The sequence below is a fragment of the Oncorhynchus nerka genome, linkage group LG27 (assembly GCF_034236695.1).
Source record: "Oncorhynchus nerka isolate Pitt River linkage group LG27, Oner_Uvic_2.0, whole genome shotgun sequence".
NCBI lineage: Eukaryota > Metazoa > Chordata > Actinopteri > Salmoniformes > Salmonidae > Oncorhynchus > Oncorhynchus nerka.
The window spans coordinates 42,972,537-42,998,400 of NC_088422.1; the positions used below are offsets into that span (position 1 = coordinate 42,972,537).

The 25,864-nt window shown below is 45.1% G+C and overlaps 1 protein-coding gene across 1 annotated transcript in view; it reads right to left on the reverse strand.

Moving 5' to 3' along the window:
- LOC115111818 (NMDA receptor synaptonuclear signaling and neuronal migration factor-like) overlaps positions 1-25,864 on the reverse strand; it is a 39,705-nt gene that overhangs the window by 11,301 nt on the left and 2,540 nt on the right. The window contains exons 2-6 of the mRNA XM_029638280.2: positions 17,308-17,369; positions 16,042-16,812; positions 14,479-14,551; positions 13,508-13,513; positions 11,041-11,118 (exon numbers count right to left, since the gene is read on the reverse strand). Of these exons, the coding sequence (XP_029494140.1) occupies positions 11,041-11,118; positions 13,508-13,513; positions 14,479-14,551; positions 16,042-16,812; positions 17,308-17,369 (990 nt within the window). The remainder of the gene's footprint in view (positions 1-11,040; positions 11,119-13,507; positions 13,514-14,478; positions 14,552-16,041; positions 16,813-17,307; positions 17,370-25,864) is intronic.

Here is a 25,864-nt window from a genome sequence, read left to right on the forward strand (position 1 = left end):
TAAATATGTAGCTATCCTTCTGATCATGCATGCAGCTTTAATATTTATTTGAACATAGATTAGTTATTTGAGACAACCATGATAAGCAGTTGTCTAGCTGCACTCCTAGTAGTTTGGTTTCTGCCACTTCCTCAATTTGTACTCCCCCCATACTTAATGGTATCCCATGCTGTGTTGGCCTTTTCCTGGTAGAACAGACCAACATACATTTGGTTTTCTTGGTGTTTAAAACTAGTTTGTTCCGGCAAACCCACCTAACCCACGATATTTTCCAACTCTACTTGTAGAGCTTGCTGTACCTGTTGAACCGATTGTCTTGCTGCATAAATTATAGTATAATCTGTAAATATAGTAGCTTGAGTTCAGATAAGGCTTAAGGAAGGTCGTTGGTATATATCAAGTAAAGTAGTGGCCCAAGGAAATCTGCCCTGCGGTATTCCATAGTTTAAAGCATGAGGGGAAAAATTAACCATTGTTATAGGTGGACTGTTTCCTGTCAGTTAGATATGACTGTACCCAATTCAATGCTACCTCCTTAAAACCATAATGCAACAATTGTGTCAAAATTATTTTATGATCCACTAAATCAAATGCTGCACTAAAATCTAAATATAGTACACCCACAAACCTGCCATTATCCATAGCATTGAGCCTCTGGTCAGTCATGTCAACCAATGCAGTGGTAATGGAATGGTTTTTGCGAACAGCATGCTGATTGGCTGTGATCAGATCAATCTTTTCCATGTACTCCCATATGTGTCTACTCACAATACCCTCCAATATCTTACTTAGTGAAGGGAGTATACTAATTGGTCGACTATTGGCAGGAGTAATGGGTTCTTTGCTGTTGTTCGGAATAGGACACAGTTTAGCACGCTTCCATACATTTGCAATGACCAATTACATTTGCAGTGGCCAATTAAATATTTCAAAAGGATAAACATTCATAAACAACACCATGGGCCAGAAAAGTTTGAATACAGCACCAGTGAATGAGTTGTTTATATCTCACCACCGGTGAGCACAGCAGTTACTACGTCAGCTCAAGGACAGGGAATTAGACAGCTGGCCGCTACAACCCTGGGCAAAACGGAGGATCGAGGAGGTCAGCACTGCGTCAGGGGTAGATTTGGATCAAATTAGTTCAGTAAAAGAGGTAAGTTTGGGTTTTGCATTGTAGTGAGTTTTATATTGTGTCAAATGCTCAACAATATAGTCTAAGATAATGGTGGCGCAAGCATGTAAAGTTAATAATGGTGCTATAATGGTTTGTTTAGGCTATTATTAGCCTAAAAGGTTGAATACATCGGCCATGCTGTCAATCTAGTATGACTTCTGGCGCGTTAAAAAAAAAAAAACTGGAAATTCAGAACTGGGAAATCTCAGACTTCAGTGAGTTCAAGACAACTGGGAACTCTAAAAAAACAAAAAAAACAAGCTCAGACTGGGAAAATAATATGTTTTGAACGGTCATCCAACTCGGAATTCCAAGTTGGGAACTCGGGCCACTTTCTAGAGCTACGGCCTGAAGATCAGACATCATGACTCAACCTTGTTTTTTTCCAAGTTCCCAATTGTCTTGAGAGCACCATCAATCCAGAGAATGCCAGACTTTGATGACAAAGTTTGATGACGAAATTTGCCCACAAGAAGGACTGCCGCGCCATCTTCCTGTGCAAGTCAGCACAGCATAACAAGGTGAATCAAATGCTGCACTAAAATTACTAGACAGCTGGAGTCTTCAACCCCGGGCAAAACGGGGATTTCGTTGTCTAGCTCCCTCATTAATGTCTTAATCGGAATTACGGATTGACTCTTATCTGCTCGTCGTCCCATTATGCCATAGTTTGTACATCTTAATTGTCAGTAGAAACCACATTTGTTTAAGCAAGTCAGCCATATCAGCTTTTTTTTTTTAAGGTAGTAAATGAGGCTGAATGAACAGTTTCACTGCCAGACAAGACTCTGCTGATAACCAGGTGTGGCGATGGTAAGGATTCACTCCATGGTGCTGAAAAGAAAGCTCTGCTGTTGGGACAACTTTATGTAGGCCCTAACAGTTTGTGGGCATCTTTAATCACCGTTATAGTGCAATTAATTAGGGTTCAATTCCCGGTCCGACTCTCTTCTCTGTATACATCAATGATGTCGCTCTTGCTGCTGGTGATTCTCTGATCCACCTCTACGCAGACGACACCATTCTGTATACTTCTGGCCCTTCTTTGGACACTGTGTGAACTAATCTCAAAATGAGCTTCAATGCCATACAGCTCTCCTTCCGTGGCCTCCAATTGCTCTTAAATGCGAGTAAAACTAAATGCATGCTCTTCAACCGATCGCTGCCTGCATCTGCCCGCCCGTCCAGCATCACTACTCTGGAAGGTTCTGACTTAAAATATGTGGACAACCACAAATACCTAGGTGTCTGGTTAGACTGTAAACTCTCCTTCCAGACTCACATTAAGCATCTCCGATCCAAAATTAAATCTAGAATCGGCTTCCTATGCCACAACAAAGCATCCGTCACTCATGCTGCCAAACATACCCTCATAAAACTGACTATCCTACTGATCCTTGACTTCGGCGATGTCATTTACAAAATAGCCTCCAACACTCTACTCAGCAAATTGGATGCAGTCTATCACAGTGCCATCCGTTCTGTCACCAAAGCCCCATATACTACCCACCACTGCGACCTGTATGCTCTCGTTGGCTGGCCCTCACTTCATATTCATCGTCAAACCCACTGGCTCCAGGTCATCTATAAATCTTTGCTAGGTAAAGCCCCGCCTTATCTCAGCTCACTGGTCCCCATAGTAGCATAGTAGTACGCGCTCCAGCAGGTATATTTCACTGGTCACCCCCAAAGCCAATTATTTATTTGGCCGCCTTTCCTTCCAGTTCTTTGCTGCCAATGACTGGAACGAACTGTAAAAATCACTGAAGCTGGAGACTCATCATCTCCCTCACTAACTTTAAGCACCAGCTGTCAGAGCAGCTCACAGATCACTGCACCTGTACATAGCCCATCTGTAAATATAGCCCATCCAACTACCTTATCCCCATACTGTTATTTATCTTTTTTGCTCCTTTGCACCCCAGTATCTCTACTTGCACATTCATCTTCTGCACATCTATCACTCCAGTGTTTAATTGTTATATCGTAATTATTTCACCACTATGGCCTATTTATTGCCTTACCTCCCTTATCCTACCTCATTTGCACACACTGTATATATACTTTTTCTATTGCATTATTGACTGTATGTTTGTTTATTCCATGTGTAACTCTGTGTTGTTGTTTGTGATGCACTGCTTTGCTTTATCTTGGCCAGGTCACAGTTGTAAATGAAAACTTGTTCTCAACTAGCCTACCTGGTTAAATAAAGGTGAAATAAAAAATTGAAAAATTAAAACATTACTGTATTGTTTAGTGGCTTTGCTGGCATGCATCTAAAAATTTTTTAAAACTGTCATGCAAAGACATACATGCTAAAATCGCCACTGGTATGGCTTAAGGTACAAGTGTGCTTAACCTCCTCTTCCTCTCTAACTTAGAAGTTGAAATTAGACTTTGAATTTGAATACTGCCCTCCCTCTCATCCCTCACTACTTCTCCTCGTCTCTTCAACCTACTTCATCCCTTGTTCCCTTGTCTCTCGCTCTACACAGCTGTCTGGTATACACATATCCATGGTTCTGATTCATGTTGTGGATCAAACACAGGCATTATGCATATGGGTGTGTGTGTGTGTATGTGTGAGAGAGTTGCTGTCGTCAGTTTACCCACAAACACTGCCTGCTTTAAAGGAGGAAGTAGAGAGGGAAAAAGGATGAGGGGAAACAGAGAAAAGAAACCGCCCTAAATCTAAGTGGAACAGAGTGGAAGAAGAGAAACAAGCCTAAAAAAAAAACTCTCCATAATTCATGAATGTTTATTTGACACGTGATGCTATTGTGCATGCATGTTAAGACGCTTTTAGCGCTGTCGTCGCTTGTCTTTGTTTAAGAGGACTCTCTCAAAGTTAGGTATTTGTTCCCACGTGTTGTCCAGTACGCAATACTGAATCTCTCTCTATACTGTTGTAGTATGAATGCCATAGTTAAGACAAACATGTTGGAAGAAACACTCATAAATTAGAACTAATGTTGTGCATTCTGCTGTGTCCAATTTATAACGGAAATACCTTTATTGAGACTGTTGCCTAAGCCTGGGGTTACACAAAGCAACTATCATGCAATTTTAGTTGCAGTTGCAAGTGGCATCATCTCAAGTAACTTTGCTGTTACATGAAGCAACTCAAATGCGATTAAAATAGCATGGAACAGCCAATCAAATTGAAGATGCTTCTGTCATATTGTTTGAGAATTCTAAATTCACCCCATTTCAACAGTGGAGATTTGTATGAACCCTACTGTCTGTCTGTCCGATATTTGCAACATTGTTTCAATATTCAAATTCGATGTCCAGCTGTCCCATAGTGTCGGGATTCGGGACGAGATAGACAGGCAACGTTTCTCAACCAGTCGAAATCATGAATCTGCTGGCATCATTTTTATGGATATACACAAAGAAATGTAATTGAAAAAATGTCAAAAGAAAATGCAGCTAGTTTGCAGTCTTTCCAGCTTGAAGCGATTGTGTTAGCTGTGTTGTTGGCTAGCTCCTCTGAACATCAGTGTCCTGATGAGTGAGCACATTTTCCAGGCGAAAGCATGCCTCATTAGCTCATTGTTATGGATGTATCCAAATAAATGTCTCTGGAAAACAGCTTAACCCTCTATGGCATGACTTTTTATTTTTGGGGGGAAAAATATTTCACCTGGTTTTTGGGGAGCTTCGGGGTCCCTGATAATATATCCATCATAAAATGTGTCATTGTCGTCCCCCAAACAGATGTTGGTTTCTTGCTGAAACACCAAGGTTTTCTATAGTATGTATGATAAGTGGAATAAGGAAAACAAGCAATATATGCATTAGAACAAGTTTAATTTAGACAAACATCAAACACAAATAGTTCCAGTCAATCACAATAAGAAGCTTCAAAGTCAAAACATCAAACAATCAAATAAACTAACATCCAAATGAGTGTGTGTGTGTGTGTGTGTGTGTGTGTGTGGGGAGGTTAGCCTATGTGTGGGTATATGTGCAAGTGTGTGTGTGTTTCAGTGTGTCTGAATGTGTGTTTGTGTGGGTTATTATTTGAATCAGTGTTTCTCTTTTTGACAAAGCACACTCTGATTTCCAATTCTGTGTGGAACCTCAGGAAGCAGTTGCTGGTGGATGTGAAACAGAGGTGGACATCACATTTCTGGCACTTGGCTTTTGGTGTACCTGTGCACCCTGGTACCTTGCATCTCCCCTTCTTTTCAGTGGGCTGTGGCATCCAGGTGCACATCAGGGACTGGAATTGGAGCAGCGGGTTCTTTTCTCCTCTTCTCCTCATACCTCACCAGCAATTGTGGAACTGGGATAACATTTCTCGCGCTCCAGACTCTTTCCACTTTTGCAATGTATGACTTGAAGGTATACAGCTTCATTTGTTCCTTCTTTCTCATGCCAGTGCCTTCACAATCTCTTTGGTAGAGCAGCCAGGTGGTCACGATGATCATATCCAGGAAGTGGAAGACCAGCCGGCGGTAACACTTCTTTGATCTGATTTTGTCCTGGTACAGTGAGTCGAGCAGATCCACCCCACCCATATTCTTGTTGTATTCTTTGGCTATAATCTTTCGCTTCAGATTCCAACTGTCAACCTCAGGGATTTTCTGATGGCCTCCCATCTATTCAGTATCATGGTGTCAGCTACTTGGGACACTCGGCAGGCTTTGTTCCAAAACATGAAGGTGCCTGGTAAACCAAACAATGTACACCACAATACCCAGGAACTGCTCCAATTCTTTTGGAGTGAGGTTAAGGGGCTTGTTTACGTTACATTGTATCGCATATAGATTTGACTGCCCTACAATAACTTCCAGAATGTCTTCAGAGAAAAACTACTTGGAGTACTGGAGGGGGGGACATGATATCATCAGATCTTGAAAGCAGGCCCTGCCATTCTGGATAAGCATTGAAGTATGCATTGTGGGGTGTTGTCCACCGGGGTAGGCGTGGAACATCAACCTCTGCTACATCTTCATCCTCAGGGATTCTCCTTTATAAAAGAAAGCAGGAAGCACACATTTGAATGTGTCACATACCCTTCTTCATCTTACTGACAGGCATGCAAACTCACACACACATTACTTTGCTGACTGACCCCTAACTGACCCCTGACCTCCTAACTGTCTTTCGAACCTGATTCGGGGATCCACTCTTCCTGACTCTCCTCAAGCTCACTGTCCTCACTGTCAGCGGGAATGACTCTAACTGCTCGATGATGTTCCTTCTGCCCATAAAACGTTCTTGTGTCCATTTCCTGTAAGTATCAGTAGATAGTAAAGTAAAAATATTGACCATGGTCATAATTATGCATCCGAGCACATCTCCACACTTTAGCATGATATGGCCCGAACAAAAGTGGTCTAACGGCACAATGTTGCCCTGAGGCAACGAACCAACAAAACAAAATAAGTATTTAAACAATCAAAAATACTTCTTTACTCATGCACATATTTTTTTTATATGAAGTTATTTGAATTTAAACATGTTAAAAAGTGATTTTATCTTACCAATTGGTGGCCCTGTGTCCCATGCGGCTTTGCTTCGTGAAAGGACTGCTCCACCCCCAGACAAAAGGCCACACTCACTTCAGCCCCTCATTTCATTGGACACAGACATGTTAGAAAATATATCTATATTTTTTTATTTTAAAAAAATGAAAGGGGTGGTGTGAGGTACAAAAAGGTAGTTTGTTGCCTGAGGGAAACACCATGCCAGAGGGTTAAACAAATGCAAATGCAGCTACTTTGCTGTTATTCTGCCTGCACTTTTTGACGTGACTGTAAGTTAGTCGTAGTTGGCTAGCTAGCAAGCAAGGGATAAGAATGTTGCCAGCCAGTATGGCAATGGAACATTTAGCAACCGAACCGATAGAACGAACGACCAGCCGGCTTGGGTAGCAACCCTAGATTTGTGTCGGGACTATATCTTGTGGAAGGATGAAATAGTATGAATTTTTTTTGATGAAAATATGTCAGTCATTATTTGAATATACATTTACATTTACATTTAAGTCATTTAGCAGACGCTCTTATCCAGAGCGACTTACAAATTGGTGCGTTCACCTTAAGACATCCAGTGGAACAGCCACTTTACAATAGTGCATCTAAATCTTTTAAGGGGGGTGAGAAGGATTACTTTATCCTATCCTAGGTATTCCTGAAAGAGGTGGGGTTTCAGGTGTCTCCGGAAGGTGGTGATTGACTCCGCTGTCCTGGCGTCGTGAGGGAGTTTGTTCCACCATTGGGGGGCCAGAGCAGCGAACAGTTTTGACTGGGCTGCGCGGGAACTGTACTTCCTCAGTGGTAGGGAGGCGAGCAGGCCAGAGGTGGATGAACGCAGTGCCCTTGTATGGGTGTAGGGCCTGATCAGAGCCTGGAGGTACTGAGGTGCCGTTCCCCTCACAGCTCCGTAGGCAAGCACCATGGTCTTGTAGCGGATGCGAGCTTCAACTGGAAGCCAGTGGAGAGAGCGGAGGAGCGGGGTGACGTGAGAGAACTTGGGAAGGTTGAACACCAGACGGGCTGCGGCGTTCTGGATGAGTTGTAGGGGTTTAATGGCACAGGCAGGGAGCCCAGCCAACAGCGAGTTGCAGTAATCCAGACGGGAGATGACAAGTGCCTGGATTAGGACCTGCGCTGCTTCCTGTGTGAGGCAGGGTCGTACTCTGCGGATGTTGTAGAGCATGAACCTACAAGAACGGGCCACCGCCTTGATGTTAGTTGAGAACGACAGGGTGTTGTCCAGGATCACGCCAAGGTTCTTAGCGCTCTGGGAGGAGGACACAATGGAGTTGTCAACCGTGATGGCGAGATCATGGAATGGGCAGTCCTTCCCCGGGAGGAAGAGCAGCTCCGTCTTGCCGAGGTTCAGCTTGAGGTGGTGATCCGTCATCCACACTGATATGTCTGCCAGACATGCAGAGATGCGATTCGCCACCTGGTCATCAGAAGGGGGAAAGGAGAAGATTAATTGTGTGTCGTCTGCATAGCAATGATAGGAGAGACCATGTGAGGTTATGACAGAGCCAAGTGACTTGGTGTATAGCGAGAATAGGAGAGGGCCTAGAACAGAGCCCTGGGGGACGCCAGTGGTGAGAGCGCGTGGTGAGGAGACAGATTCTCGCCACGCCACCTGGTAGGAGCGACCTGTCAGGTAGGACGCAATCCAAGCGTGGGCCGCGCCGGAGATGCCCAACTCGGAGAGGGTGGAGAGGGGGATCTAATGGTTCACAGTATCGAAGGCAGCCGATAGGTCTAGAAGGATGAGAGCAGAGGAGAGAGAGTTAGCTTTAGCAGTGCGGAGGGCCTCCGTGATACAGAGAAGAGCAGTCTCAGTTGAATGACTAGTCTTGAAACCTGACTGATTTGGATCAAGAAGGTCATTCTGAGAGAGATAGCGGGAGAGCTGGCCAAGGACGGCACGTTCAAGAGTTTTGGAGAGAAAAGAAAGAAGGGATACTGGTCTGTAGTTGTTGACATCGGAGGGATCGAGTGTAGGTTTTTTCAGAAGGGGTGCAACTCTCGCTCTCTTGAAGACAGAAGGGACGTAGCCAGCGGTCAGGGATGAGTTGATGAGCGAGGTGAGGTAAGGGAGAAGGTCTCCGGAAATGGTCTGGAGAAGAGAGGAGGGAATAGGGTCAAGCGGGCAGGTTGTTGGGCGGCCGGCCGTCACAAGACGCGAGATTTCATCTGGAGAGAGAGGGGAGAAAGAGGTCAGAGCACAGGGTAAGGCAGTGTGAGCAGAACCAGCGGTGTCGTTTGACTTAGCAAACGAGGATCGGATGTCGTCGACCTTCTTTTCAAAATGGTTGACGAAGTCATCTGCAGAGAGGGAGGAGGGGGAGGGGGAGGAGGATTCAGGAGGGAGGAGAAGGTGGCAAAGAGCTTCCTAGGGTTAGAGGCAGATGCTTGGAATTTAGAGTGGTAGAAAGTGGCTTTAGCAGCAGAGACAGAAGAGGAAAATGTAGAGAGGAGGGAGTGAAAGGATGCCAGGTCCGCAGGGAGGCGAGTTTTCCTCCATTTCCGCTCGGTTGCTCGGAGCCCTGTTCTGTGAGCTCGCAATGAGTCGTCGAGCCACGGAGCAGGAGGGGAGGACCGAGCCGGCCTGGAGGATAGGGGACATAGAGAATCAAGGGATGCAGAAAGGGAGGAGAGGAGGGTTGAGGAGGCAGAATCAGGAGATAGGTTGGAGAAGGTTTGAGCAGAGGGAAGAGATGATAGGATGGAAGAGGAGAGAGTAGCGGGGGAGAGAGAGCGAAGATTGGGACGGCGCGATACCATCCGAGTAGGGGCAGTGTGGGAAGTGTTGGATGAGAGCAAGAGGGGTAAGGATACAAGGAGTATATATGTTGGTAACCTGTTGTATAAAACTGATGTTTGGAGGATATATTGGCAATATATCCTCCAAACACAGTCTTCAAGGGCATTATCACTTAAACATCTCCTGCTGTGCTTGTCTTTGTTCTGTCAACCTTGGTAGAGGGTTGTTCTGCACAGCACTGACAGCTGTGTGTTGACATGACAACTGGGTCAGGATTCCAAACCGTCGAATGGATCATGTGACAAAAGTGTTTGTTTTGATTGGCTGTTGAAAAGGTTTAATTGGATGCAACCAAGTTACAGATTAGTTGCAGGGGGGTGCTTCGCGAAGCAATCAAGAAAAAACTAAAATTGTGTGCAAGTTGCATCGTGTAACAGCAGCCTAACGGTTTGCGTGTTAGATACCAAGCTAAAGCTAACGTGTGTTTTCTAGACAGCTGGTTTACAAATAAAATACTGTCAAGGTCTCGTACACAAATCAACTGGGTGCCTGTGACAGTACGATGCACTCCCTGAAATGACTCAGTGATGAAAGAGAGAGAGAGAGCGAGCGAGCAAGAGAGAGCACCTCCTCCAGACCTAAATTAATGAGGGGAGTTTTGGTGTGTGTGCACGTGTGTATTAGCGTGCGTGCGTTACTCTTCATATACAAACTTCTCAGTCCAATCTCCACCCATCCATATGTGTTCCTTTAATCTGAATATAATACATCGAACCAAATTGATACAATGAAACACTGTCCATACTCCTCTGCAACACGAGAACCCTGGTGCACTGAATACACCGACAATTTATTGTACCCTTTATCCTGTAAGAGCTACACTGTGACACATGATTCATACAGTCACAGCCACACAACGCTGTCCGGCAGAGAAGTGAGTTACAGTCCAGTCTCCATGAACACAGTCACACGGTGTGCACTGCAGCAGCTCGGTGTTTAACACTGATTAAAACTGTCATGCCAATGTCATGCTGTAAATGTTCATACATTGATTCATTGCCACGGTTACACACCACTGCCCATTGTCGCACAGCCGCCAGGCCTAAGGAACTAAAATGTTGACAAGCTGTTGTAGCAGTGTCAGTCTCACCAACGCAAACCCAGCTCTTGGTCCCATCTACAGTAGTACAGCTAGGCTTGTCTCCCAAATGGAATCCTATTCCATATATACTGTAGTGTGCAACTTCTGAGCTGGGTTTGAGTTGGTGAGACAGACACTAGCTTTCCTCCTTTACCGCCAGCCCATCCATGCACAGACAGCAACCCAGACACTCACGCACACCAATCATTATTGACTTCTGGAGTCAACTGTCTGGCTCTTAGGCAAAGTGTTGTATGATCACGCTACCTGGAACAGTGAGAGGCTACTGAGACATGGTCGATCGTTAGAGTTGGTCTGACGGACAGGGTGTGAGTGTGGGGGGGGGCACAACAACAATGTTAGAGGGTGCCTGTGCGTCTGTATGTGTGTGTCTGCGCAGGGGTTGTTGGGGCGCGGGGGCCACACCACACTACAGCACTGTGTACAGGGCAGCCAGGTAAGACATGGAAGGTACCTCTCAGTCTCTGTTATAGTAGAGGTTGCCTCCTGTTCTCGTTTCCTCCTCTTTCTCTCAGCAATGCACCGGAATGCCCTGCTGGGACGTCACAGTGTTAACGGGGTCAGGGCTCAGAAGTGAGGGGCTGGGTTTGTGAGTGCAGGGTTAGAAGGCGTTAGTGAGCGGGGATCCACGCCACAGAGAGTTAGCCATCACAGGGTTAGCACTGGTTAGTGGCTAGTGAGTTAGAGCCAGCAGCACAGGTGTTTGTTGTACACGACACACACTGCAACAACACACATAAGGATACCACCAAGACAGCAATTGTGTTTGTGTGTACCTCCTAAATGGATATATGTTGTGACAGGGTGCCAAAAAGAGTAACCATCATGTGTGACAGATGCTATCCATATTCTACGCACTGGGTTCAATCACTGCCTGTCACACAGATGATGAGAACTGTCTGTGTGTGTGTTGCCTACTGTGCATAAAATAGACTGCTGTATGCTGTGGTATAAACTAATAACTACTAATGAGGATTATAAAACAAATGACTCACAACCTGTTCTATGTATACTGGACAGTGCACAATTAAGAAATAAGGCCCAAAAGACTTGTGCTATGTGCTGAATATAGTTACAAGTAAATTGCGTTGTTTGGCCCGAAGTCAACCCATTTACCGGTGACAGAATTCAGCACATAGCACGGTCTCGAGTGCTTTATTGCTTTAATAAAACGGTTACCAACATTAAAATAACAATACATTTAACTTGTTTAGTATGGTCTGTTTGAAACTCCACTTACTACTTGTAGCTGTATAGTCTGTTTGTGTTGGTCTTGGCTAGCTTAATGCTACTGTTGGTAGCTAGCTAGCAGTCACTCACTCACAGCACCGTCATTAAAAGGGGCATGAGGGAAGCCCCGCATGCCTACAATTTTATGTTTTTCAATGTAGTGAAAACGCTCGGGAGCAGGCAATGTTGAGAAGTAATCTTTAAACGTGTTGCCCTTTTCTTAAATTTAGCTTTGTAATTAAATAAAACAAGGAGACAACAAAAAAATTGCATTCGAAAAAGGTGAAGTTTTTGCTGTGCACCAATGGGGTAACCTAGGTAACCACAGGTTGTTTTCCCCACAGGCGGGAGGGGGCGCAACGTTATATCTAATACCAACTGGGACTATGCTAGCTAAACTGGATAACTAGCTAGCCTACAGCTAGCCTAGTTATGTCTGCTAACGCTCTGTACGTTGCCATTTATCGTCCATCCACTAAAAAAAGTGTTCTGTGTCGCCTGGTGCACCACTCCGGCAGAAAAGAGGAAGATAATGGATACTGTTCCTGGAGACAATGTACCAGGCGACATGGGACACTTTTATAGTGGATGTACAATAAATGGCAATGTACAGATTAATGAGAACAAAACATCTTAAAAGTTGGCAAACATAACTAAATAAGCTATAGGCTAGCTAGCATAGCAACAATTGTTTGTTAGAAGTATAGAAAGAACAACCAGTGTTTTTCCCTAACAACATTGCCGGACTCTTTCGTCTAAAGGAATACTTAAATAGTATGAATTGAATTATCAAGATAAAGTTAATGAAAATGTGTCATTTATTTACATTTTATATGTTGGTAACCGTTTTATAGAAGCAATAAGGCACTCGAGACCGTGCTATGTGCAGAAAACAGTTGGCTGGCCCTTCGCGTCGCATCGGGCTGAACAACAGCATATACCCGTGACTGTATTCAGCACATAGCATGGTCTCTTGTGCCTTATTGCTTAATTATGAAATATAATCCATTCACTCCCAAATGGGAACCTATTTCCTTCATAGTACTCTACTTTTGACCAGATCTACTTCTATCTAGACGGGCACCACTAAAACAATGAGTAGCATAATGGCCTTTTCTTGAGACCACCTACAATGTGTACTTTTCATTACACTTGTGCATTATACAATATTGCGTAACTACAGTAAGCCTATATTGCTCTAGGCAATTCTTTGTTCCTTCCCGAATGCGTCCTTTTGAAGAGTCAGTCGTCCTTTTGTTGCACCGAATGAACTGACGAGGGGTGTGTGTGTGTGTGTCATGACCCTGGCTACAGAGGAACAGAACACTACACTACCATCTCTAGTGTGACTCATTGTGCTACAGTACTGTGTCTTTTATGTTCTGCATTGTTGATCCGTAGATTAATACAATTTAATACTAGCTATACTGTTATAGTGAGAATTCAATCTGCACTTATTTACAATTTAGACCGATTGCGCAGAATATGTATTGTTTATTCGTTGGAGCTTTGGATACTGTTGATGTTTTACCGTAACATCGAACACTCAGTACAGCAGGGGGGGTTAAGAGGGGTTCATAAGGATGACGGATACAGTGGGTAATAGCACACAGGGAGACATAGCCAAGAGTTTAACAGTGAGTTGTCTGAGGGGCACAGAGAAGGAGTGAGAGAAAGAGAGAGTTACTCACGATATACTGTAGGCGCAGGAGTTGGTGCAGGCCGTGTGGAGGAAGGGAAGGAAAGAGAGGAGAATCAAGTTAAGACACTTTAGTAATAAATAAAGAACTTGACAGAGAGATATACATTTGGGAGAGCTAGCTGTCAATCATATGATATTCCAGTCAAGGACACTGTGTGCATCACAAATGGCACCCTATTCCCTATATAGTGCACTACTTTTCACCAGAGCCCTATGGGTCCTGGTCAAAAGTACAGCACTATATAGGGGATAATGTGCAGGGCCTCCATGGGGAGTATGAGGGGGGGACAGATGACGCAGAGGAAAGGAGGGACAGGAGAAGAAAAATAAACAAAGACGTTGACAGATGTGCACAGAGAGGGAGCGATGGAGAGAGTGTAGGATCCAGGGGGACGGCCAGATAGGAGATGAGTGGAGAGATGAGTGGAGTGAGAGAGGGAGCAGGGAGAATGACAGTGGCGTGCTGGGAGTGCAGGGTGTGTGTGGGCCGTAATTACTAGTTCAACCAGACAGGTGATCATTAAGCAGTCAGCAGTGTGTGTGTGTATGTGTGTGTGCGCGTGTTTGTGTGTGTGTGCGCGCGCGCGTGCGTGCGAGAGCGTGCCTCGCGTGTCTATGTGTGTAGACTAATGAACCTGCTCATGCAACACACAGTGCCCAAGGTCCGAAGGCCTTGCACAGTCATTAGCCCTTCTGTACTGCATGACAGAGCTTCTCTGAAACTACTGGCCTCCAACTGTGTCCAAGGTAGAGCCATGTGAAGGAGTCAAAACGTCTCAAATGGCACCCTTTTCCCTTTATAGAGCACTATATACTGTTGGGAATCCGGTGCATATTTGGGAGGCACTCTGAACTCTCATCTATCTTTAGATCCGTGTTGAGAACACGGAACTCTTGAGGAAGCCATGTCATGTTCGTTAGGAGTGTGTTATATCTGGACTGGGCGTATCCTATACTCACGCCTGCATTGTTGTGGTTGCCGTCTGGAAGCTGAACATATTCTCTTTGGGGAACCAGCTATTAGGGTTGTCCTCTACATACCAAGGAAACAAAGCAGCAGTTTAGCCCACAACATAAGACTCCAACTGTTGTTCTCTCAGCAGTTACCATGCTTCATACAATGTTAGAGCTGAGATCCGTTCTCAAACTTTTGGGGGGCCGGGGACCCCTTTTTTTGATAGTAAATTAGTCAGGTACCCCTTCAAACCATGTCTCGGGCCCTGGGAAAGAACATTTTAAAGGCTTGCCTTTTTGGGTTGTTGATTTTAACGTTAATATCCTGCAATTCTACACAGTTTTCCATGAGGCAGATAGAAAACTTTGGTGTTTTAAAGCTTAAAATACAGTGAATTTATGAAAAATAAAGATTGTTGGGGAATACAAGAAGTATTGAGTTGTAAAATCTATAATTTTTATTTTACCTTTATTTAACTAGGAAAGTCAGTTTAAGAACAAATTCTTATTTTCAATGACAGCCTAGGAACAGTGGGTTAACTGCCTGTTCAGGGGCAGAACGACAGATTTGTACCTTGTCAGCTCGGGGGTTTGAACTTGCAACCTTCCGGTTACTAGTCCAACGCTCTAAACACTAGGCTACCCTGCTGCCCCAATTGGTGTACCGTGGATACCAAAATCCCTGTGAGCCTCCCAGGCTCATGTTAACCCAGGGTTAAGAACATAAATTCTAGTTGAATAATATTACATTTGTATTGTATCACTCACTCTACACTTAAGCCACAGATCTCTTGGCCAAAATGCGTTTAATCTGTTGTTAGTAATATTCATAAAAAATCAAAATAATGATGAGTTTATATATATTTTTACAGTATATAGTACCAGTAAAAAGTTTGGTCACACCTACTCATTCAAGGGTTGGTCTTTATTTTGACTATTTTCTACATTGTAGAATAATAGTGAAGACATCAAAACTATGAAATAAGATATATGGAATCATGTAGTAACAAAAAAAAAAGTGAAACAAATCAAAATAGATTTTATATTTGAGATTGGCTCAAACACATTAAGGAAAGAAATTCCACAAATTAACTTTTAACAAGGCACACCTGTTAATTGAAATGCATTCCAGGTGACTACCTCATGAAGCTGGTTGAGAGAATGCTAAGAGTGTGCAAAACTGTCATCAAGGCAAAGGGAGGCTACTTTGAAGAATCTCAAATATAAAATATATTTGGATTTGTTTAACATTTTCTGGGTTACTACATGATTCCCTATGTGTTATTTCATAGTTTTGATGTCTTCACTATTATTAGTAAAAATAAAGAAAAACCCTTGAATGAGTAGGTGTGATTGAGATTAAGATTTAGCTGCGGGCCCCACTGTTTGAAGTAAAATCATTGTTGTTGTAATATTACAAATGGAAACGCTTTGCGTTTGAGAAAAACATTCTGTTCCAAATTAATCTTATCATAGTGGACAAGGGATGGCGATAAAGAGATATATAGACACCTAAGGCCCCACTCCCCTCCATTCTTCCCTCCCCCTCCTCCTCCTCCTCCTCCTCACCTCTCTCCTCAGCAGTTCCTTGTCTGTCTCTGTCTCGGTCTTCGCTGTACATCCTCTCCAGCTTCTTCCTTTGTTTGCCTCCGTCTTGCGGGGACGTCTCCAGATCCAGAGAGCGCTGGCTCTGACATGGGGCCCTGATGCAGGTCACAGACTCTGGGGTGCAGTCCTCCCGCGAGCCCCCCCTCCGCACCCCCCAGTCCCGGATGTTATGGGCGCTCCCCGAGCTCTGCAGGGGCTGGGACTGGGACCTGTGGTTCTGTTGGCCATGGTTATGGTTGCCACGGTGATGGTTGCCACCACCACCGCCGCCGTGTTGGTATTTGCTGCCTGGTGGTTGTGGATTGGAGTACGAGGGCTGGTTGGAGGAGGGAGGAGGGGACAGGGGCTGCTTCAGCACCTCCAGCTCCAGGCTCTCCTCGCTGCCTCGGCCCCCTAGCATGCCTCCCTCCCTGGTGATGGTGTAGACCCGCTGGGCAGCTGGCTTCAGGCCCGTCAGACTTCCCTCAGTGGACCTGGGAGGAGGCTGCTGCTCAAAGGAGAAGCTGCGCCCTGCTGAGAGCCTGCGCTTGGACGGTCCTGTGGACTGCAAACTATCTGGCTGCAGGGTGCTGGGCTGGGGATGGAGACAGCTGGACTGGGGATGCAGGGTGCTGGGCTGTGACTGGAGACTGTGGGCCTGGGGCTGATTCTGAGGGTGCAGGTTGTTGTGGAGACGACTGAGGTCAGGGGAGTCTGTGTCTTGGCCGATAAAGGTATCAGACAGCAGGTGATCTGGAAAGAGAGAGAGAGAGAGAGTGAGAGAGAGAGGGGGGAGAGAGAGAGAGAGAGAGAGAGAGAGAGGGCAAAGAGGTGAGCTGTTTGTCTTTTGATCTCAAGGCCTTGGCAACATTTGAGCAAACATCAGGGAGCCAAGAAAGCTTTTGGGAGATGAGAGGGGGAATGAGATGTGAAGAGATGGATGACGGAGAAGGGGAATTGAGAGGGACTTTAAGAGGATAAGTTGAAGGATAGAAGGGGTTTGGCAGACTTGCCTGGTCCTGGGCCTTGGGAAGATATACCCTCTCACAGTAAAATATGCCAATAATGTGGTCAAATTTTCAGAGCATTCTCTGCTTCTAACTGCTATACAGTGAGATGAGAGGAAGGCCGAGTGATGTGGAAGGTTACACGAAATATGAAGCCAAGCCAAGTCCTTGGAAATGTACTAGATGAGGTTGAGATGTAGGCTACCAGATGAGGCTGGGCACAGGTGAAGACGTTGCCTACCTGAGCCGGCACGGTTCTCAGGGTGTGTGTGAGACAGATAATCTCCAAAAGCTCTGGCTGCTCTGCAAAAAGAAGCACAACACAACACTGATTAGCACTGGACCACTGGCAGCCTGCCTGCCTGCCTGCCTGCCTCTCACCGTGAGCCTTCCTGCTGACTCCAACTGAGAGTGATTCACTATTTCAAGGCGTCTCCTACTCAGTAGCTAGCTATGTCCCAAATAGCTTCAGATTCCCTATAGTGTACTACTTTTGACCAGAGCCCATAGGGTTCTGGTTAAAAGTAGTGCACTTTATAGGAAATAGGGTTCCAGTTGCGACGCAAACAATGTTTTATGATTGCCTTGCGCAATCATTGATTAGACCTGAACATTTGTCTCATTGACTTGGCTTTACTCTGATTTCCCTATGGAACTGTCTTCTTAAGCCGAAACTACTCGAGAAGGTCACTTCACGCTGCTAGTCTATCTATACATCGCAAAAATGTTCATGGTACGTGTTCTACACAGTGGCCATTATTCTCTCCTACAGAAGGTGAAATCCAATATGCAGTGTGTTCCAGACAGGTTTGATATGATTCCTCACGCTTGCACACACATATACACAAATACACACACACAGACAAGCACAGACACACACACACGCACGCACACACACAAACACACGTAGTCCCGTGGGGAGCACTGGGCATAGAGCGTTAGAAAGAGGGACGTGGGAGGCTGAGTATGTACATGAATTCAATCGTTACCTTCGTAAAACTTAAAAGCACTCCTTTCACATGTCACAAATTCAATCTCCCCTACGGTTTCTTAGCATGGGCCTGGGGATAGATTTGCAATACAAAACCAAAGCTGCGTGCAATTCTCTTCTCCAGGTTTAATACTTCCTAATACGATCTCCCATGTACTGTACCACACACAGTAGCAGGGTCATTTCATTCGGTTTAAGACTGTGGTGACAAATGTGTCTTCCATATGGCACCCTACAGTATTTCCTAACAGCGCACTACTTTTCATCATGGGCCACGGGGCTCTGGTCAGAGATAGTGGACCTATATAGGGAATAGGGTGCCATTTGGGACACAAACAGAGGCGTAGGTTTCCCTTCCAACTGGCCAACTTGGAATGTGAACAGTGCTTCAGATATGGTCATGTGAAGGTTGTAAACTGTGCAGACATTTTATTCCAGCTCAGTGCTAAAATACCAGATTGAACTAACAATCAAGACCATTGTTGAATCAGGTTTTGAGTGCTGGGCAGGAACAAAAGCCTGCACAATCTGCGGCTCCATGACCAACCCTCTGACAAAGGATTTCATACGGAACATCTTTATGAATACTTAAAACCTAATAGGGTGGGTTATGAAATATTACCATACATTTCATTTTAATTCTTCAACATCATTAAAAGAAAAAATCTATTTCCCAATTCCCTTTCCCTTAAAATGTGGAGTGAATGTGGAAATGTTTTATTTAGTGGCTAGAGCTATTGTTCTTGCTCTCTTAATAGGCAACAGAAAAAAAACATGGTCAGCAGTACTAAGTGGTTTAATACTGGTAATTAGATCAACTTTCGAACGCAAACACATTTCTACAAACACATTTCTAAGCACGCCCACATAGCTATGCAGACTGCACATAATATTTGCTAGAGACACAGAGGATATAGGCTAACACAAGTAGAGCATGTGCGTACATAGTTACACACATATGACACGCATACATGCGCGCGCACACACACACACCTACATAGATACACAGGGCTTTAATCCTCCCCCAGTCAGTGGTGCTGGCTGGCGTTGTGCAGTCTGTACACATCTCCGGGGGATGCTGCTATGAAATGGGATTGCTTTGTTGTTGTAGCCATGGCCCTCTCCCTGCTACAACACACACACTCAAACTAATTAAATATGAGGCAGCACGTGTAGCAGCTCTCCCCCTGAAAATGCAGGTTGACATTTATTGGGATGACTCATGTACTGGAGGCAGCTCTGTAGTCACTAGCTGGCACAGGTTCAAAGTCATAAAATCCTATTTTAAACCAAACCCTAACCTTAACCACACTGCTAATGTTATACCTAACCCTAACCACACTGCTAGCCTTATGCCTAACCCTTACCACACTGCTAACTTTATGCCTAACCCTAACCTTAACCACACTGCTAACCTTATGCTTAACACGAACCTTAACCACACTGTTAACCTTATGCCTAACCTTAACCACACTGCTAACCTTATGATTAACCCTAACCTTAACCACACTGCTAACCTTATGCCTAACCCTAACCGCACTGCTAACCTTATGCCTAACCCTAACCACACTGCTAACCTTATGCCTAACCCTTACCACACTGCTAACTTTATGCCTAACCCTAACCTTAACCACACTGCTGACCTTATGCTTAACACTAACCTTAACCACACTGTTAACCTTATGCCTAACCTTAACCACACTGCTAACCTTATGCCTAAACCTAACCTTAAATGAAGACCAACAAGCTCATTTGTGTTTTCATAAATGTTTCCGATATATAGGCTAGCTAATTTTGACTCTGCAGCTGGCACATCTAGTGGAAATCGCTTCATCCCAAAAAACAACAACCTGCCCTGAAAAGTCCCAGCAACTGGTAGAGAGAGGGAGAGGAGAGAATGCTATCATCCCTTATCTCTCTGGCTCCACTGGGGATGGGGATGACAAAACACATTCACAACAACCACTTCCAGAGGACAAACTGGCATGGAGCCAATCTCTTTGTGGCACTACAAAGGTCCAATACAACACCGACTGATATCTCCCTGTTCCTAGCTCACCTCGGATTGCAATCGTGCATATTGAAGTAAGAAAGTGGAGAAGATTATTTAAGAGAAGTGATGTAAACCCAAATGGCATGTTCTGTGAAGGCAAAGCAAACGCCTTTGCTTTTGTCTGTGGTGCTGTGATGTATAGGGAAGTAAACACACTCATGTATGCAGTGGTGTGGTCAGGCAGGAATAGTGTAGCCAAGCCCACACATCCCGCTGCTGTGCCTGGGGACATATACATACAGTGCGGTGCAATGTAAATACATTATACTGATGTGTATGCAGAGGGCTGTGATGACAAAATGCATTAGGGGCCGTAATAGAGGACATGAGTAGGGTAACCTGACCAGGACAAACTATAGGCCCTAGTTATAAGCCCAGAGTTGTTCCTCATCAGGTAATCAGGACAGAATCCTGGCCCTTAGAAATGAAGAAAGAAAAATTCAGCTCAATGAGGTAGTGCCTGAAGTGACAGTCTGAAGCCACTTTTCCTATCTGTGTCAAAAAGCCAGCCTTCGGTGTTCTGGCCCTGGCTGTCTTAGTGAAATCATGAGTGTAGCCCAGTTACTGGGTGTCTCATTGACACCAAACCGGGCTCTTTTATAATGTGTTAGAGTCATTTGGGAAAGAGGGGTGAGTGTTCAAACAGAGTGTTCCTGCTCAGCCACTGAATCTCATCACAGATCTCCCAACTGAGAGGATGACCTCTTTATGAGACACCCTATATATCTCCCTCTCCCCATCTTTCTCACCTTCCCTCTCTCCCTCTATCCCCCCTCTCTCTCGCCTTTCCCTCTGTCTTTCTCTTTCCCTCTGCTGCTATTGGACCAGGTCTCCTTTGGAAAAGAGATGTCATCTCAATGAGAGAAAAACACGGTGTAAATAAAGGTAAAATAAAAAAAATAAAAGAATCTCCCTCAGTCTCTCTCTCTCTCTCTCTCTCTCGCCTTCTCTTCTCGACTGTGTCCTCTCTCCAATACAAATACATCCAATTGAGTGAAATGACAAGATGACACAACAAATATCGAGTTGGCCACTTAGCGTCTTAGTTTCTTGTCCTCAATTGCTCTCTCTCTCGCTCTCGCTCCCTCTCTCTCTCCCCCTCTCTCTCTTTCTCTCTGGGAGTCAAATGGAAATCTCTAATTTGGCAGGCCTTCAAAGTACCTGCTGGCCGCTTTCTCCGTTTCACCCTCTACACTGAGGTTCTTAGGTGATTAAATTGATGTTTATCAGAGTCCGTAAGAATGATTGCTTTGTAATTGGATTAAACAACAACAACAACAACACCAGATGTAGGAAATCACTGGGTAGTTAACGCCAAGTAAGCTTAATCAGTATTTTGACCACACGCAGACAGTCTCAGCCTACGGCACCGTGTTCCCTACATAGTGCACTAGGTTTGACCAGGGCCTCTATTGGGGACAGGGTGCCATTTGGAACGCAACCTCAGCCCTACTTTGCATAACATGATGAGTTATGCTGAGCGCGAGCGCCGTAGCCGGCCCGGTGTGCAGCGTTAGTTTCTGACCCGCTGTGTCCTGCGTTCCATTCGGCTGTTCCGTCTGTCGTTGGCGCAACAGTAACATGGGCGTAATTACTCAGATCAATGAGGGCCAGGCAGCCTCCACTGTACTGTGTCATTCCAGTCCAGGCTCCCTCTACAGGCTGTAATCAGAGTAATTACAGCAGCTAGATACCACAGATACATCCCCTCTGCACTGTAATCCCTGCCATACAGAGAGGAGGGGGGGGGGGGTGATAGGGAGGGAGAGAGAGAGAGATCACCCACTCTATTTTCATCTGGGAGCCCTAGTCTAAAGTATTTGTCCTCTCTGGATATCGCTCTGTGTCCCTCTGACTGCCTGAGAGCACAGAGAGAAAATTGAACACAGGTTGGGTGAAAAGGCCGGTGGCTTAATTAAGATACATTAGTACTGAGATGGCCTGAGATTCAGACAATAAACACTAGGTGTCAGGCAGACAATTACCTCTCTGTCAGAAGTGGCTGTAGGTTCAGCACTAGGGCAGCGTGTGACTGTGTAATACAAAGATTGCGTCCGAACTGGCACCCTAATCCCTACACAGTGTGCTACTTTTGACTAAAGGGCTCTGGTCAAAAGTAGTTGACTATATAGGGAATAAGGTGCTAGTTTGGACGCACCCACCCCAACACCAATGTACAATATCCTAATGGAATACACCAAGAGGCTGCTGAACCAGCTATTCCTCACATCAATGCATTGGCACCAGATGCGTATCAGGCCTGTAATGGGGATGTAGAATAATTAGGAGAGAAGCCAAGATGCGCAGTAATAACCAGAAAGGGCTAATCGTGAGTGTAATGGAGCTAACCTCCACTGTGCTCTCTCTGCTGTGTTCAGCCATTCAGTCACTGGTCAGCACTGCTCTGCAAGTGGCCACACAATACATTCTGCCTGGTATGATGAGTAGAGCCATGAAATGACACTGTACAACAGATGAAACAGTTTTGTCAACACTTCTGGAGTTCTATTGACTTGCATGGCCAGAGAAAGCTAACTTCAAGCCGCCTGCAATAATTGTCCTCCTAACTCTACTAAAATACCCAGTGTAGCCAAGTATACACTTATTCTAATGTTACCAGGCCAAATATATCAATATTTTGCTCCAGTGCATTTTCAGGTACACATATTAGTCCATTTACCTTGATGGCATAAATATACCTCTTGGCTGAAACCACTCTCAGTCCTGTGTCCAGCAACCGTCCAGTCCAGCATTGCAAGATGAATAATAGAACATACCAGAATCTTTTCTCTCCAAAACTCTTGAACGTGCCGTCCTTGGCCAGCTCTCCCGCTATCTCTCTCAGAATGACCTTCTTGATCCAAATCAGTCAGGTTTCAAGACTAGTCATTCAACTGAGACTGCTCTTCTCTGTATCACGGAGGCGCTCCGCACTGCTAAAGCTAACTCTCTCTCCTCTGCTCTCATCCTTCTAGACCTATCGGCTGCCTTCGATACTGTGAACCATCAGATCCTCCTCTCCACCCTCTCCGAGTTGGGCATCTCCGGCGCGGCCCACGCTTGGATTGCGTCCTACCTGACAGGTCGCTCCTACCAGGTGGCGTGGCGAGAATCCGTCTCCTCACCACGTGCTCTCACCACTGGTGTCCCCCAGGGCTCTGTTCTAGGCCCTCTCCTATTCTCGCTATACACCAAGTCACTTGGCTCTGTCATAACCTCACATGGTCTCTCCTATCATTGCTATGCAGACGACACACAATTAATCTTCTCCTTTCCCCCTTCTGATGGCGAATCGCATCTCTGCATGTCTGGCAGACATATCAGTGTGGATGACGGATCATCACCTCAAGCTGAACCTCGGCAAGACGGAGCTGCTCTTCCTCCCGGGAAGGACTGCCCGTTCCATGATCTCGCCATCACGGTTGACAACTCCATTGTGTCCTCGTCCCAGAGCGCTAAGAACCTTGGCGTGATCCTGGACAACACCCTGTCGTTCTCAAATAACATCAAGGCGGTGGCCCGTTCCTGTAGGTTCATGCTCTACAACATCCGCAGAGTACGACCCTGCCTCACACAGGAAGCGGCGCAGGTCCTAATCCAGGCACTTGTCATCTCCCGTCTGGATTACTGCAACTCGCTGTTGGCTGGGCTCCCTGCCTGTGCCATTAAACCCCTACAACTCATCCAGAACGCCGCAGCCCGTCTGGTGTTCAACCTTCCCAAGTTCTCTCACGTCACTCCGCTCCTCCGCTCTCTCCACTGGCTTCCAGTTGAAGCTCGCATCCGCTACAAGACCATGGTGCTTGCCTACGGAGCTGTGAGGGGAACGGCACCTCAGTACCTCCAGGCTCTGATCAGGCCCTACACCCAAACAAGGGCACTGCGTTCATCCACCTCTGGCCTGCTCGCCTCCCTACCACTGAGGAAGTACAGTTCCCGCTCAGCCCAGTCAAAACTGTTCGCTGCTCTGGCCCCCCAATGGTGGAACAAACTCCCTCACGACGCCAGGACAGCGGAGTCAATCACCACCTTCCGGAGACACCTGAAACCCCACCTCTTTAAGGAATACCTAGGATAGGATAAAGTAATCCTTCTCACCCCCCTTAAAAGACCTAGATGCACTATTGTAAAGTGGCTGTTCCACTGGATGTCATAAGGTGAAAGCACCAATTTGTAAGTCGCTCTGGATAAGAGCGTCTGCTAAATGACTTAAATGTAAATGTAAATGTAAGAATAAAGAAGTAGACGGTATCCTGTCTGTGTCCTCACCTTGTTACCCATTTTAAACTTTATTCTAGCAGTAAACAAGATATGTCCTGGGTAACACGGGGTAATTGTCAGAACAAGTGTGTCCATGTTAGCTACATGGAAAAAGTGACCTTCAATGTTTAGTCGCTGCTGCTGGAGACTAATCAGCCAGTGATTGTGATTCTGAGGCAGAAGTGATGTAAAACCACACCACCATGACATCGATTGATTTTATAGTCAATCTACAGGTCGGTAAAAAATAATAAAAAGTCCATAACTCATGGAAATGATACCGTCGTAGTGTTTAAAGTGAACACTAAAGTTAAGGGTGATTGCTTTCTGAAGGGTCTGGAACACGTCTCGGAATCTGTCATAGAAAAAGTGGAAAACACAGCTCTTGAGCTTCAGTCCAATAATATGTGTCTTTGATAATGTTGATCAGTTTGATTGACGGTGTGTGTTAGAGAGACAGAAAGACTAAGATGAGAAACAGAGAAGGAGATGAGAATGAGAGAGTGTGTGAGACAGAAAGAGATTGTGTGTGCGAGTATGTGAGAGAGAGAGAGAGAGAGAGAGAGAGAGAGAGAGAGATAGGTAGAAAGAGAGAGGGGTAGAGAGAGTGGTAGAGAGAGAGGTTGAGAGAGAGGTAGAAAGAAAGAGGTAGAGAGATCGAGTGAGAGAGGTAGAAAGAGAGAGGGGGGATAGATAGAGTGAGTGTGTGTATGACAGGGCATAACAGAAAGAGATCAAAAGTGTGTGTGTGTGTATGAGGCTGTGTAAGTGGATGTAAAGGTCAGTATGTTTCATTCTGTGATGTGAGAGAGAGAGAGAGAGAGAGAGAGAGAGAGAGAGAGAGAGAGAGAGAGTAAAATAAATGTTCTGGTACACCATAGATGCCAGAGCCTGTTGGTTGGAAAGCTTAAAAATTATGGAAACTTTTTAGAAATGTGTTGTTGCCTACATGCTTCATGCCATTTGGAAATCAAGGGTTTAGGATTCAATTTTGTGTGCAGTTGATTGGTAGCATTTCATATGCCTTTTCATATCAGATCACACACTCACACATATAGGGTTCTTCAGTTTGTTACCATAGGTGAACCCTTTTGGTGCTAACTAGAAGCCTTTGCTTCTACCTAGCACCCTCTAACCCTTTATGTAGGGTTCTTCATAGAACCCCCTGTATATGGTTGTACCTAGAACCCTTTACGAAGGGTTCGGCCTAGAACCCTATATGATATGAAGGGTTCTACCAATAACAATTTTATCATCTAAAGGTTCTTCCTAGGAACCCTCTATGAAGGGTTCTACAGAGAACCCTTTTATCTTTGGAGGGTTCTTCCTAAGATAAATTATTTATCTTTGTGTAGCATAAAATTAATCAATCAATGTACATGCAAAAACACAGATATTAAAAACTATTCTGAAGATCACCCTGCAGTAGAGCATGCTGGGAAATATGATAAATGCTTCTATGTAGAAACCTTCTTGCCTTCCAAACAATCCTTC